At 48.5% G+C, this 15,573-nt stretch overlaps 1 protein-coding gene and 1 long non-coding RNA gene across 6 annotated transcripts in view; both read right to left on the bottom strand.

Moving 5' to 3' along the window:
* Window positions 1–15,573, bottom strand: part of HOMER1 (homer scaffold protein 1) — a 141,137-nt gene that overhangs the window by 62,188 nt on the left and 63,376 nt on the right. For all 5 annotated transcript variants that reach the window (XM_075590792.1, XM_075590803.1, XM_075590823.1 and 2 more), the window contains exon 7: window positions 15,246–15,388. In XM_075590792.1, coding sequence (XP_075446907.1) covers window positions 15,246–15,388 — 143 coding nt within the window. The remainder of the gene's footprint in view (window positions 1–15,245; window positions 15,389–15,573) is intronic.
* On the bottom strand, window positions 499–1,980 carry LOC142489671 (uncharacterized). Its single transcript, XR_012799910.1, has 2 exons — window positions 1,212–1,980; window positions 499–789 (listed from the first exon to the last, which is right to left on the bottom strand). It is a non-coding gene; the product is annotated as an uncharacterized LOC142489671 (long non-coding RNA).

Here is a 15,573-nt window from a genome sequence, read left to right as displayed (position 1 = left end):
GATAAGTGGGAAGAGAGATAGAAGTGGGAAGAGGGAGAGGGGGAGAGAGGTGTTGAAGAGAAAAAGGGGGTGAAGAGAGTGGGGAGGTGGAAGAGTGGGAGGGGGAAGAGTGGGAGGGGGAAGAATGGGAGGGGAAAGAGAGAGGGGAGAATGGGGAAGAGAAAGGAGAGAAGGGGGAAGAGATAGGGGTGTGCGGGTAATGGGGAAGAGAGAGGATGAGAGACAAGGGGAGAGAAGTGGGAAGAGATTGGGGAGAAGTGGGGGAGAGAGGGTGAGAGACAAGGGGGAGAAGTGGGAAGAGATTGGGGAGAAGTGGGAAGAGAGGGGGGGAAGAGAGAGGTGGTGAAGAGAAAGAGGGGGTGAAGAGAAAGAGAGGGGGAAAAGAGTGGGGAGGGGAGAAGGGGGAAGAAAGAGAGGGGGGAAAGAGAGAGAGAGCAAGAGGGGGAGGAATAGAGAAAGCAAGAGGGAGAGGAGACAGAGGAGAGAGACCACAAAAAATGATTTGCTAGTTTGTTTAATGGCTTTACAAATTGCCTGATGAACCACCTATGTTCTTCTCTTTCACTGCAATGATGTTCTGGTTTCATTTGAGATTCTGATGGGTTGCTTTCTTGGTCTTGCTTTTTTCCAGTGGGGCTCATCAGCGTAGCAGCAGTTTCAACACACACAAAGCAGCGTGGCAGCAGGAACACAGGCCAAAAGCAGCGTGGCAGCAGGAACAGAGGCCATCAAGCAAGGTTTATCCCATGAGTTTATAGTAAAAGTAATCGTTCGCACGACTATGATGGACTGAGAAGAATGAGAAAATCATTGGTTTATACAGTAAGCAAGAGCTGGGTGGAGATCATTCTCTTTGGTTATAATCATCACAGCTTTTATCTTTCCATTCATGTCAACTTCCAAAGTCTCAAGTAATATTTCGAGGTTCCTAACACTTCCACTAAAATGTCATTTTCGTGCTGACTTCAATGGTTGAGACTCCATTGATGTCTGGGAGCACCGATATTAAAATTAAGCAAAAGGCTGACTTTCAATACGTGAGACGCACTAAAAATTAGCTAGACCTGGTCTCTCTCAAAAAAAAAAAAAAATGACAAGAGAGGCCTTAGAAAAATAAACTTTTGGCCCAAAAGGCTAGCAAAATAGCTGCTACGATTTACACTCAAAGCCTACAAGGGGATTATGTTGGCATTGGTAAGAGATATTAGTACCTCTTATTCCACGCCGACGCTGATTTCTATGTCTCGCCCTCCCGCGCCTCTTTCTGGGTTTCCGTTTTGCTGATCTCCTTTTTCTGGAGGCCATTTTCTTGATGTTACTAGTCTAGGAGTAGGTGACTTTTGACTGGAGGGCAGCAACAGCCAGGTTATATACACTCAGTGGCAATTATGACCTTGGGTGACTTCATGCCCTCCAACCCTTTGTAGTTGCCTTAATATGGACATATGGGTATGGCAAGGCAAGGCACTTCACCCTAACCCTAAATCCCAATAAGCCTTTCGTTCACCAAGTCTTACCTACAGTAGCCAATTAAACAAGAAACAGATACTCAGAGAAGCTTGCACAGAGTTTGTCAGTTCATGCCTAATAGCAGATCAGAATGGCCTCTATGAAATGTCATCTGTCAAGGCCATGGCTCCAAGACCAGGAAACCTAGAGACCTGAAACTTTGCAGGCATACTAAGGGGACCATAGGAGTGTGGACATCCAGGTTCTTTTTTCGTTTGATTGAAATGCGTGAATTCTACGGAGTTATTAACATTTCTCTGACAAGCAAGCCAGCCAGTGTGTGTTGTACCTGGTCGGCTATGTACAGTATCTGGCATGTGACATCATAATGCACATAGCCTGGTAGCAATAATATTTACACAGAAATCAGATAGCTATAAAGTTTAGACACTGAGAAAAAAAGCCAGAATGCTGGAGAAAGAGAGAGGACAGAATTGGTCACATCAGAAGTTATTAAAGGAAATTGTTGGCGAGAGATGAGGGGGGAGAGAGATGAGTGATGTGAGAGAGAGAGGGGGAGAAGAGAGAGGGGGAGAAGAGAGAGAGAGAGGGGGAGGAGAGAGAGAGGGAGGAAGAGAGAGAAGGAGGGAAGAGAGAGAGAGGGGAAGAGAGAGAGTAGGGTGGAAGAGAGTGCAAGAAGAGAAAGGGGAGAAGAGAAGAGAGAGGGGGAAGAAGAGAAAGAGGGTAGGAGAGAGATGCAGGGTGGAAGAGAGTGGGGGGGAGAAAAAAGAGAGGGGGAGAAGAGAGAGGGCGGTGGGAAAGAGAGAAGGTGGGGTAAGAGAGGGCGGGGGAAGAGAAAGGGCGGGGGAAGAGAGAGGGCGGGGGAGGAGGGAGGGGAGAAGAGGGGGAGAAGAGAAAGAGGGCAGGGGAGGAGAAGAGAAAGAGGACAGGGGGAGAAGAAATGGAGAGGGGGAGAAGAGAGAGGGGGAGAAGAGATAGAGAGAGGGAGAAGAGAGAGAGATAGAGAGGGGGGGAGAGAGAGGGGGGAAGAGAGAGGGGGAGAAGAGAGAGAGGGGGAAGAAAGAGGGAGGATGGAGAGAGGGGGAGGAGAGAGATGCAGAGTGGAAGAGAGTGGGGGGGAGAATATAGAGAATGGGGGAAGAAGAGAGAGGGGGAGAAGAGTGAGAGGGGAGGGGAGAAGAGAGAGGGGGAGAAAATCAGGCGGGGCAGAAGAGAGGGCGGGGGGAGAGAGAAGACAGGGGAAGAGAAGGCAGGGAAGAGAGGATGGGGAGGAGGGAGGGGGAGGAGGGAGGGGAGAAGAGGGGGAGAAGAGAGAGGGGAGGAGAAGAGAAAGAGGGCAGGGGGAGAAGAGATAGAGGGGGAGAAGAGAGAGACGGGGAGAAGAGATAGAGAGGGGGAGATGAGAGAGAGAGGGGGAGATGAGAGAGAGGGGGGGTAGAGAGAGGGGGAAGAGAGAGGGAGGAAGGAGAGAGGGGGAGGAGAGAGATGCAGGGTGGAAGAGAGAGAGGGGGAGGAGAGAGATGCAGTGTGGAAGAGAGAGAAGGGGAGGAGAAAGATGCAGGGTGGAAGAGAGAGTGGGGGGAGAAGAGAGAGGGGGAGAAGATCAGGCGGGGGAGAGTGGGCGGGGGAGGAGAGTGGGGAGAAGAGAGAAAGAAGGGGAGAAGAGAGGGGAGGAGAAGAGGGGGAGATGAGAGAGGGGGCAGGGGGGAGAAGAGAGAGGGGGAAAGAAGAGAGGGCGGGGAAGAGGGGGTGGTAGAGAGAGGGGGTGGTAGAGAGAGGGGGTGTAAGAGAGAGGGGGGTGGAAGAGAGAGGGGGTGGAAGAGAGAGAGGGAGGAGAGACAGGAGGAAGATAAAGAGGGGGGAAGAATGAGAGAGGGGGGTTAAGAGAGAGGGGGGTGAAAAAGAGAGAGGGAAGAAAGGGAGAGGGGAGGAAGAGAGAGGGGGAGGAAAAGAGAGAGAGGGGGAGGAAGAGAGAGAGAGGGGAGAGTAGGGCGGGGAGGGGATCTGGAGAGTGGGGAGAAGAGAGGGGGGGGAGAAGAGAGAGGGGGAGAGAGAAGGGGAAGCGGGGGAAAAGAGAAGGGGCGAAAGAGAGATGCAGAGGAGAAGAGGGGGAAGGAGATATCGGGGAGAAGAGAGAGAGAGGGGAGATGAAAGAGAGAGGGGGATATGAGAGAGAGGGGGAGATGAAAGAGAGTGAGGGGGAAGGCGAGAGTGAGGGGGGAGGAGAGAGTGAGGGGGGAGGAAGAGAGAGAGGGGGGAGGAAGAGAGAGAGGGGGGAGGAAAAGAGAGAGCTGGAGAGAAGAGAGAGGAGGGGAAGGGAAGAGGGGGGATGCTGGGGCACTTTCTGAGGGCGTGGAGGGCTGTCCCGTTGTCTGCACTGTGAAAGCCATAGCTCCCGGAGTGGGAGTTCTTGACTTCGGGCACTCCTTTGCAAAGTGGCCTTCTTGATCACAGGTGTAGCAGCAGTTATTCCGACTCACATCGGCACTGGGGGTAGGGGTCGTTCTCTGGGGCATCCTGAATGCGGAGGCAGGTGCCCTTGAAGGAGGGTTATCCTCTGCGCTTTCAACATCCTTGAGCTTCTGGGCCGACGCCCCTTTGGTCTTCTCCTTGCGGGACTCTTTGGGTTTCTGAGGAGAATGTAGGCAAGTATAGGCTTTGTGCCCTTTTACCAGTCCTAATAGCTCCTCGAATGTAGGGGTGAGATCCTTGAAGCCGGGAACACCGGATCATTATGACTATATGATGAGTAGGTGTAGCTCCCCGGAGAAACTGCTTGCGGCGATATTCATCCACTGTGTGCGCTGGAATTATATCATGGGTACATAATTTCCATAGGACTAGCTGTATCCGTTGTATAAATGCATACAAGTCTTCCCCTTCCTTCTGTCGGAGACTATAGAACTTGTACTTCCTTCTGTCGGAGACTATAGAACTTATCCTCTTCTAGGCCGTAGACTCGCATCAATAGGTCACGATCCTCTGGGCCGAGATGTCGGCGTTCTGGTCTCTGTGCATGCTTACCATCGTAGATGCGGGGGGTCGTAGACTCTCTATTATCCTTTGCCTCTTTACTACCTCGGTGCAGGACCATTCTTCTAACATTTTAAGGGTGTGTTCTCTCCAGGACACTAATCCCTCTTCCCCGACGGGACAGGGGGATATTTCGGAGAAGGCATTGAGTTTACAATAATTTTGGGCCTGAGAGGATTGCGTGAGGGCATCCACCAGTTGGGGTAGTGTTATCCCTAAATTCGAGCCTCCGGTTGACAGGCGACTATGGCCTTGCTCTGGGCTGGTCCCATACCCTCTGGGTGTAGATAAGAGGTAGGGGGGGTTGCAGCAGGGGGCACCTCTGGTGTGGGTTATAGGCAGGGGGTTGCCATTGGGATCTGTAGATCGGAGTATACAAGGGGACAACCCATGGGCAGGGCTTCCAGTATATACAGGGCCCGAGGGGCATAATCTTCATGGATGTCACGGTCTGCGGTCACTATTACTATGCTCCAACGGCAGACTGGGTCACACTTTCGGCCTATGGGCCGTGCGTCTGCTAGACCGGGGATTTGTCTTCCCGCTGGGATGTGTCGGCTTGGATGTCCCCCACCGCAACCACATGGCGGGAGATTCAAAGAAGTTTAACGCCCATTCGTGGACCTCTTGTTTGGATGGCACAAACATTGTTCTCTTAATTTGGTACTAATCTCGGGCACCCCAGGTTTGAATCTCAGCAGCGTCTCCAAATGTAGCCCCTTTTCCCCGTGTATAAGGGAAACTACCTGTGCTGCCGTACCTGCGTGGCTTACTGGAGACCTAATCCTCTGCCGCTGGGAGCTTGGGGTGGTCACGTTCGTTGGTATACAGCGCCTCCGCCTGAGAGAGATCCTGACGCAGTAGGATAACCTTTCACAGGAACCCACCAGTAACGATTAAGGATACACACACACACAGTATGGCTAACTTATATTTACTGGCATATAACTAATAAACAGGATACTATACAAGGCCACCCAAGAACGTACCCACACTGTACCCCCACTGTCTAACCACCACTTGGTCCACACCCCGGTGAGGGTTCCCCAAAGTTATAAGGGTGCCCTGGGCACCTAACCAACCGGTGTCCATAAGACAGGCCCAACTCAAAGTGTGTGAGGAGAAGCGCTATCCCTGTGTATGGCTGTTGGTGCACGTAGATGCAATACCTTCCTGGTCTTAGGCCAGATCAGGCTGACGGGGCTTATGGGTCCATTGAACCGCGACGTGGTCCCACTCTGCGGTAGGCTGGATCCTTGCTGCTCGGATCCTCAGTTGTCCGCCTCTGGAGGGTTCTCCCGCTGGAGTGTGCCCCTATAATAGTGTCTCTGATAATATAGTACCTGTGGTCTGGTCCCAGACAGCAGGCCGCAGTTCACCGGGTGGCGTCTGTCACCGGCGTGCTAATGTTAACTAGCTGAATGCTACTGGGGAAGAGTCCCTACATATGGGCTATCCCTGCAGCACCCACAAGGTGAGGTGAGTGGGGCATAGCTGGAACCTGGGGGGAATCTGGCCTAGTCCGGGAGCCACTTGCACCCAGACACTAACTGACCCCTTGCTGTCCCTGCTCCGATTGGCGTGGTCCTCGCAGCATGCCAAAATGATCTCTTTCCTCTGGCCGGGAACAATGCATCCCTATTGGCTATGCTCCCCCATGTGTCTAGCAGCCCCTGGGGCTGCTGCAACATGTAGTCCCTGGGCGGAGCCTGTTCTTAAGATGGCCACCACTCGCAGCCGTACTGGGCATGCGCGAGGTGTCCATTACGCATGCGCGAGTACCCTAAGATGGTGGCGCCCTACCACGGAGCTCCGGCGACCCCTCGCCCTGCAGCCCTCCCGGAGCAGCCCCCACCTTGCTGGGTCCCTTTGCAGCCTATGCTGGGTCCGCCCGCCACCCGGCGCCTTCCTGCAGGCTCCCCCACGCTCCGAGGACCAGGAGGTAGGGGACCTGGCTACACATGTCATTAGCCGCAGGGCAGGTTCTACCATTTAGGGGGGGGGGGGGGAGGCACAGTTCTAACTGCAGGGGCATTTCCCTGAGCAGAGAGAGCTACTGTAGGCAGTTTCTTCCATCCTGATTGGCTGCTGCTGGGTAATGCAGCCAATCAGGAGGAGGTGTAAGGAGCCTAGGGCTGGAACAAAGCAGAGGAGGAAAAAACTGGACTAAAGATAGGCGAGGGTGTGTCACTGTGTATTCTGCTCTGTCCTGGTATGTGTGTTTTCTATTGCTGTTGTGTGTGTGTGTGTGTGTGTGTGTGTGTGTGTGTCAGGGGGAAACAGAATGACAGAGGGGGGCGAATAACAGAGAGGGGGGGAAGAGAATGAGGGAGGGAGGAGTGAGAATGAGGGAGAGGGGGGAGAATGAAAGTGAGAGGGGAGAATGAGAGAGCGGGCAGAGAGAAGGAGGGTGGGGCACAGAAAATAAGAGGAAGGGAGAGAGAAGGGGAGAGTAACAGGAAGAGAGGTGAATGAGAATGAGAGGGGGAGAGTGACAGTGAGAGGGAATGACAGAGAGGGGGGAGAATGAGAGAGGGGAGAGAGAATGAGGGAAGAGAGAGAATGAGAGAAATGGGGGTTAGGGGGAACAAGAATGACAGGGAGAGAGGAGCGAATGACAGAGGGATTCGAGAGAATGAGATAGGGGGGAGAGTTACAGGGAGAAGGGGGAACGAGAGTGACATGGAGAGAGGGGGAAAGAGAATAACGGAGTGAGGGGAAGTGTGTATGAATGTAAGAAAAAAACTATTAGGTATAATATTTACATTTTTCAGTTGGATATTTAAAAAAATCTGGAAAGTGATTTGTGTGTGTGGGGGGGGGGGGGGTCGCCTAGGGTGCTAAAAACCCTTACACCGGCCCTGATTATCCAGAATCCCTAGCTGCAGTGGAAGCACTTGTATGCTAAGATATGATGGGGAAAGGCAGGATTGCCGGCTTGTCTGACACATGTTAATGTGTTCCCAAGTAATATTTTTATTTGCTGTATGTTGTATGGGACGGTTTTTGGCACTTTTTTAATCGACCATAACTCATTTAATGTGTTATGAATAGCGAAATTAGTCAAATTGTTCAATTGGCATTGTTGAAAATATGCATTGTACAATGGTGGCAAAAAAAAAAAGCTTTGTTGTCCAGGGTACAGTAATAACATGTCACAAATACCATGTAACAGGGGACTTACCCTGTTCAGAAAACTTGCCTCTAATCCAGCAGTGTGCTGGTTAATTGACCAGCACCTGGCTGATTAGAGGTGTTAGAAAAAGCCTGCCTTTGAGACAGGAAGTAAGACTCCTTAGCTCATACCTGAGCTGAACTAGGAGACAGAGCAGAGATTCCTGAGTCGCACAATTGGGGAGACTGACCAGAGGAACTGCTGTCTTGAGCTGCAGGACTGGACTGTATGCTGATAGCAAGACAAGGGGACCAGACCTCAAAACCTGGACAGACATTGCTGTAGCACACAAAGGTGCTTACCCAGGAGAGCAGAGAGGACTACCCCTACAGCTTCAGGAGAACAGATAAGACTTTCTTTTGGAACTGTAATATAACTGTATATATGTTTATATTTTGGGGCTGGTAAATAGCTTAGCTAACCAACCCAGTCAGAGAGTGCTGAGCTGCATGTGTAGATAGTCTCCAAAGCAGAGATAGGTTTTTTTGTTTGGCTTATTTTCATATATTTTTGCTGTGTTTAAAGCGACAGGCACAATAAAGCCTTGTTTTAATTTCACCTTAAAATAGTCTCCATTGTGTACCTCTGCACATGTCCTCCTACATACCAAATAAGTCAATTTTATTCAGATTTATCATAGTGTTCAAAACTGCAAATATTCATCTTTTGGTGGACATGCAAGTGAGCATGCACATTTTAGATGTTTAAGACAGAAAACCTCCTTCAGCATACCGCATTAAATAGCTTATACCAATGTCTCTAAACAGTCTCCGCGGAACTCCCCAGCTCAGTAACTCATTAATTATCCCTCAAATCTAAGCATTTGTCTGTGAATGTAATGAATTGGTTATCCCTAAAACATGACCGTGCTGTGATGTCCCAGGGTGAGCCTTGATAAACACAGGCTTATACAACTGAGTCAAAGCTGAGGAAATACAAATGTGGTAGATCCATTTGGTTTCATCAGTTTGGGCTTGGTAACTAGTTTTGTACTGTGAAGCTGTTCGGCACAAACAGGTACACAAGAAGGTTTAAAAGCAGAAAAGTTTAGTGGTTCTGTACAGGCATACCCAGCATTAACGTACGCAATGGGACCGGAGCATGTATGTAAAGCGAAAATGTACTTAAAGTGAAGCACTACCTTTTCCCACTTATGGATGCATGTACTGTACTGCAATCGTCATATACGTGCATAACTGATGTAAATAACGCATTTGTAACAGGCTCTATAGTCTCCCCGCTTGCGCACAGCTTCGGTACAGGTAGGGAGCCGGTATTGCTGTTCAGGACGTGCTGACAGGCGCATGCGTGAGCTGCCATTTGCCTATTGGGCGATATGTACTTACTCGCAAGTGTACTTAAAGTGAGTGTACTTAAAGCGGGGTATGCCTGTACTTCCTTAACATTAGCTTTGCTATACTAGTTGTTCCATTCGTTGAGATTCTAGGTAACAAATCATTTTAGAAGCCAACAGTACTGTGCACCCCAACTATTCCCAGAATCTGAATATCTGCAGTTTAAATACACTGCTGATTTTAAACTGGAGCTTGTGCTTGGGCATCCGGTGTGAGATATATACTGTAGATTAACTTTTGAGTGCTTTCTCAGTTTACTTTAAAGGAATGTAATTGTATTGATTGTTCACATGGAGAGGATATCGCGTTGGAGTAAATGTAATAAAATTTTGCAAACAGCCATTGCAAATCAAAGTAGTAAATTAAATTAAGCCTTAAAACTTTATAACAGCAGTTACAGTCAGAAAGGAAAAGAAAAAACTAGCATCAACCTGTAGGTAGATTTCATCAAGATGCATTCAGATAATATAATATGACAGACGATGTTCTCCTTTACCCAAGATATACAATAATGTTTTGCATTACAAACATAAACATCTAGCCAAAAGGTAGGAGTTGCCACAGTCGTTTGTGCTGAAAAGCCGAAACTGCACAATATGTCTACATTACAACAAATCATGATTTAGTTAAAAGGTTATGTTATAAAAATTAGTCTTGTTCTTTCTTATGGAGAGCTGCCTTGCTCATTTTGTCTATACACGCAAAACAACGTTTAAAATTACAATGCTTTTCTTTTCATTACTTGATGGCCAAAAATGCATAATTTCAGTACTCTAATCTCTGAAATGTAATAACAGACATAGCAGCATAAGCGTGTGCAGTCTTTTGGCAAGCTATTTCAAGTAATCAATTGCTTCTAGCTGTGTACATACTTCAAAATTGTGCCAAATATCTTAGCATTCAACGCAGACCTATACGTACCACACTTCTATTGCTCTAATGACAAGTGGAAGCACTTACCAAGAAGATTTCAAAAACATGCTAGGAAGTCTTAAAGCCCTGTGGCATAGACCTCATTAAGGAGGTAATCCGTTAAAGTCATATTTAAAAAAATTAGACGGAAACAGACAGCATTACTGTAAGTGTGCAGAACTTCGCTCCATTGTGCAAACCTAGGTTCTCATTTCAACAACGCTAAGGTAATAGGAACGACATTAAGGCAAATTGATTAAATAAAAGAAATTACCATAACAGCCTTCAATTAAAAACAAATATTTAAAAGACTACTGCAACAGATTATAAAATCAGAAAATAAGTAATTTAGTTTGAGAATCATTTCAACCCAAAGAACGGTCAATTTAATGATGAGCAAACATACTAGTAAGGAACTCAAGGCAGTGGTCCAAATGTCCATTGTCTAAATGTGGACATATGAACAGAATTCCATGTTATCTAATCTTTTCATCGCTATTACCCACATTGAAAAAAAAAATGACAAATCACTACACGGTTTCAGGGAAGTACAAATGGAATATGGGGCTTTGGATGGTCACTCAATATGAAAACCCTTCAAGTAAAAAAAAACAAAAATATATATATATATATATATATATATATATATATATATATATAATATATACACACACACATATATGCATGGGTGAAAAAGGTGACAAGAAACCTCCACCGTGGCCTATAACTACAGGTAGAATGTGGAGTATGAATCACCGTAGAGCAACAACACCATAAAGAGGATAGCATTAAACTGCTCAACAAAGAAAACGCACTGGTAATATATCGCTCTATATTATACAATTATTTTGTTCATCCCTCCATGAGATATAGTTCATCGTGACATCATAAAGCGCATAGCTTGGTGGCAGATATAGAGAGTAAGATATAAACTTTAGACGGAAAGCAGATAAAGAAAGTGTCAGTTGACATGCAGGAGAAAGCAAGAATGCTGGAGGAGAGGCGGAAAGAATTGATGATATGAGGTATTAAATGAAAGATGCAGTGGAGAAAGAGTGAAAGGGGAAGAGAGAGGGGGCAGAGAGAGCGAGAGAGAGCGGGGAAGAGAGAGCGGGGAAGAGAGAGTGGGGAAGAGAGAGCTAGAGTGAGCGGAGAAGAGAGAGCAAGAGTGAGCGGGGGAAGAGAGAGCGGGAAAGAGAGAGCGGGGAAGAGTGCGAGAGAGATCAAGGAAGAGAGTGCGAGAGAGAGCAGGGAAGAGAGTGCGAGAGAGTGCGGGGAAGAGACAGCGAGAGAGAGTGGGGAAGAGAGAGTGCGGGGAAGAGACAGCGAGAGAGAGAGCGGGGAAGAGCGAGAGAGAGCGGGGAAGAGAGAGAGAGAGCGGGGAAGAAAGAGCGAGAGATAGCGGGAAAGAGAGAGCAGGGAAGAAAGAGCGAGAGAGAGCAGGCAAGAGAGAGAGAGAGTGGGCAAGAGAGAAAGAGATCAGGGAAGAGAGAAAGAGCAGAGCGGGGAAAGGAGAGAGAGAGAAAGAGGAGGAGAGGAGAGAAGGAGGTAGAAAGAATTGATGATATAAGACAGGAGTGCGCAAACAGGGGGGCGCAAGATTTTCCAGGGGGGGGGGAGTTACAGAGGCCCACGCTCTTCCCCAAGGCATTTAAATTAAATGCAGGGGGACCGCGATAGGCCTCTGCAACTTCCCTTACGTTGTCTGCGGCGATGCGGCACCAAATTACGCTGTGGGGGTCATTTGACCCCGGAGACAAGGTAAGGAGGGGGGCACAAGCAAGGGGGGAGAGCAGGCAGGGGGAAAGTTTGTGCACCCCTGATTTAAGGTATTCAATGAAAGATGTGGTGGAGGTAGAGAGGAGTGGGAGAAGAGAGAAGGAGGAAGGGGAGGGGAGGAAGGGGAGAGAGGGCAAGAAAGGAGAGGAGAGCGCGAGCGAGAGAAAGAGAGCGAGCGAGAGGAGAGCGAGCGAGAGAAAGAGAGCGAGCGAGAGAAAGAGAGCGAGCGAGAGAAAGAGAGCGAGCGAGAGGGTGAAAGAGTAAAGCTGCGTCCATAGGACTGCAGCCATGCGGAGGCTGAGGGAAAGCGGGTGCTTTCCCTGGCCTTGGTCCGTGCGCCGTCCGGGGGCGTGTCGGGCGGGGGGGGCTGTGACGTCAAGGAGCTGGTTCGCCCTCATTGGGCGAACCGCTCACGTGACCGGCCCTGCGAAAATCTATCTTTTGAAAAAGACCTACGCTTCTGGAAGCGTGCGCGAGCCCCTGCTAAAGCCGCTCTCATTGCGGCTGCAGGGGCTCACTGAGAAGCGTCAGCGCGCCTCAGCACGGGTCAGCGCCTAAGCGCTGACCCTGGACGCAGCCTAAGGCTGAGTTTATAGTGGAGAGTGGCCGTGCTCTCCAGCGCTGATGCTCACCTCTCGCTTACCAAGCGGCTGCTTTTCATGTTCTTGCCCCTCAGACAGAGCGTGTGCTCTGGTAGGCGGGGCTTGTGGGGCGGAGGTGGGGCGGGAGGCGGGACAGGGATCTGTGTGATGGATATGTATGTATATGTATGATATATATAGATATATCCAAAATATATATATCACTAGCTGATATACCCGGCATTGCCCGGGATGTAAATCCGTAATAGGCAGTATTATGTATAAATAGGGGAACAATAGGTTGACTATTTGGTGGAAAGGTTGTATAATAATGTTGAAAAGAAACATGGAAGAAAATGTAACACGCTGTTGTTTCAAAATGGTTTATTGTAAACACACCACAGTACAATGTATATTTTGGTGACATAAATGATGTAAAATGTGAGGTGTGTGTGTCCCGCTAGGGTGTGATCGGGTGTGAGGGGGCAGGTGGGTGTTCAGTACGGGTGGGTAGTGAGTAATGGCTGTGGGTGGGGGTCCCGCTATGGTGTGAGCGGGTGTGAGGCGGTGGGTGTCTGGTGGGTGCGGGCGGCGGCTGGTCAGTGATATCGGTGTGTAGGGGCGGGAGGCGGCAGGCGTGTGTCTATTGTGTCGGGTGGGTGAGAGGCGTTGGGTGTGTGTCGAGTGGGTGAGAGGCGGCAGGTGTCTGAGTGTGGGCGGCGGCTGTGGGGTGCAGGGGTGTGAGGCGGCGGTGGGTGGGTGAAAGGCAGAGGCGGGAGACGGGAGGCAGCGTGAGGGGAAGGCAGGGGCGGGGGGAAGGCAGGCAGGGGGGGAAGGCAGGCAGGGGGGGAAGGGAGGGGTGTGTGTGTCTGTCACTGTGTGTGTGTCTGTCACTGTGTGTTGGGGGGGATCAAAAACGGAGGTGGGGGGGGTCAAAAACAGAGGTGGGGGGGTAAGGATCAGTCAGATCAAAGTCAGATCAGGGAACAATGGCCGCTCTCGGGTCTAAGCTCATTTTTGTGCTGCGCTCTGATTGGAGGCTGTGCGGTCACGTGACCACACCTCATCTCCAGCAAGCACAGAAACACAGATTTGCCTGTAGCTGGAAGCTAAGCGAGCTTCAGCAAGCAAGCGGAAGCTTTCACTCAGAATAGCACCATAACATATAATGGGTCTCTGAATATATGCTCAGCACGCCTCAGCGCGCATCAGCAAGCACTACGCCACTATAAACTCAGCCTAAGGCCTCGGCCATGGTTAATCCTGGCGTGCGGAGGCGCGCTGAGGCTGAGGGAAAGCGGGTGCTTTCCCTGGCCTTAGACAGCGCGCCGTCCGGGGGCGTGTCGGCGGGCGGGCCAGTGACGTCACGGAGCTGGTTCGCCCTCATTGGGCGAACCGCTCACGTGACCGGCCCTGCGCTCCGGCAAGCGCGAAGATTTAAAATTTCCCCAAGACCTACGCTTCTGCGCGCTTGCGGAAGCGTAGACGAGCCCCTACTAAAGCCGCTCTCATTGCGGCTGTAGGGGCTCAGTGCCGAGCGGAAGCGCGCCTCCGCCCGCAAGCACTAAACATGGACGCGGCCTAAGAGATAGAAAGGAGGAGAGATACAGGCAGAGAGAGAGGAGAGTGAGAGGTGGGAAGAAAAAAGTCAAACCCATCATTTTGTGAAGGAGAGGGTTGGCGCGCATGGGCTGAATTATTAGTATTAAATATAATGAAGATATTTATGCATGTTTAATTATAGCTAATAGATCAACCATCCATATTTAAGCAAAATAAAAATCACTTGCAATGAGAATTAGCCCTCGTCTGCAAAATGGGTCCAAGGCCAGTGCAGGCACAAATGCTAAAAGATTTACTATACCAAGTTTTCCTAAAATGTCATTATTCATGGTATCAAAACTGCATTAATTTTATTCCACTTATGTAAAAAAAAAAAATAAATTGTATTTCAACGTTGTCCTCTGTTTAACTCTATATATTTAGCCTTTAAACTTCACTACCTAATTCTGGGTATTAACTGCGCCCCTGGGGGACCATGAGTTCCATAACTATTTTACTTTGTACTTCTAATTCTTATTACCGTTTGTTTTGCGGTCAATGGCATCAAAAAAAAAAAAAAAAAACTGTATGGAAGGGCACCGGAAGAAAAAATTAGCATACTGCAGATTGCTGTTTTTTCTAATGCCGTTTAATGGCCATGCACGGCCTCAGCAAAGAATAGTTTCAGTTAAAATGGTCTAAGTGTTGAAGGCTAGGGTAATTAAAAACCAGGATGCAATGCTATTAGGAGGCTGCCATTCTCTAATCTATGACAAAGAGTTATACGCACAGAATTACATGGAGGTTATTGTTTCTCCTGAACTATATTCCGTATAAAAAATAAAAAGAAGGGAGCGGGGGTTCGTCAGGCGATACTCCTGCTTTAAACATTTTATTCAAGGCAGAATTGAATGATCAGGACACTCGCAGAAACCAAACATGTTGAAATAGACAACACTCTGCAGGACGCTATATTTACAGTAATTTTAATATTTTTTTTAGGGAACAAAGACCCCAAAAGTTATTGTAACCCACGACCACTTAGACTATGGTCCTCAATGTACTGGGATTAAAAGCCCTTGCTATAAATAAACCATTACACAGATAACTCTGTGTTTGTTATTGTGGCAGGTAAAGAGGCATCACACAAAAATCATAGCATTCCTGGCAAATACTGTATGTTTACCATGGCTGCTTTGTATCTTTTTTTTTCTCCAAAAGGTGCAGGACAGTAGTCGTGCAGGAATATCAATACTACAGTATTGTATACAGCATGTTATGTTTCAAACAACAGAAGTTTATACACTTAAACATGGAATGCTGCTTTAATCCACTACAAAAAGGTACGTCATTAAAGATGCATATCAATTAATCAGGATTTGTGAATTGAATTGGTACCTATGTGTAAATGGCAATGCATTCTGCGTAGGTTCAGCCCTTGGTTCAGAGTTTTGTGTCACTTCGGGAGTTGCCCTTTCATCGTCTGTTCCATTGATGCTTTCTGGTGTTAAGGGAGACTGTAGGTCCCCGCCAGCTGACTCCTTAAACACAAGACATACACAATTACCTTTAATGAAATTCACACATACATCCTCAAGTACTCTAGTAGACTGATTTTTCAAAATAGGTTTCTCTGCTTTAGTTTAGAGCATTGGTTTTCAACCTTACAAAGGAGCAATTCATGCCGTTTACATTTCTTTTTAAACACAGGTTTGAAGCAGGGGGT

The sequence above is a fragment of the Ascaphus truei genome, chromosome 1 (genome assembly GCF_040206685.1).
Source record: "Ascaphus truei isolate aAscTru1 chromosome 1, aAscTru1.hap1, whole genome shotgun sequence".
NCBI lineage: Eukaryota > Metazoa > Chordata > Amphibia > Anura > Ascaphidae > Ascaphus > Ascaphus truei.
Note: the sequence above shows the minus strand (reverse complement) of the source record. Positions and strands in the feature narration are given on the sequence as shown.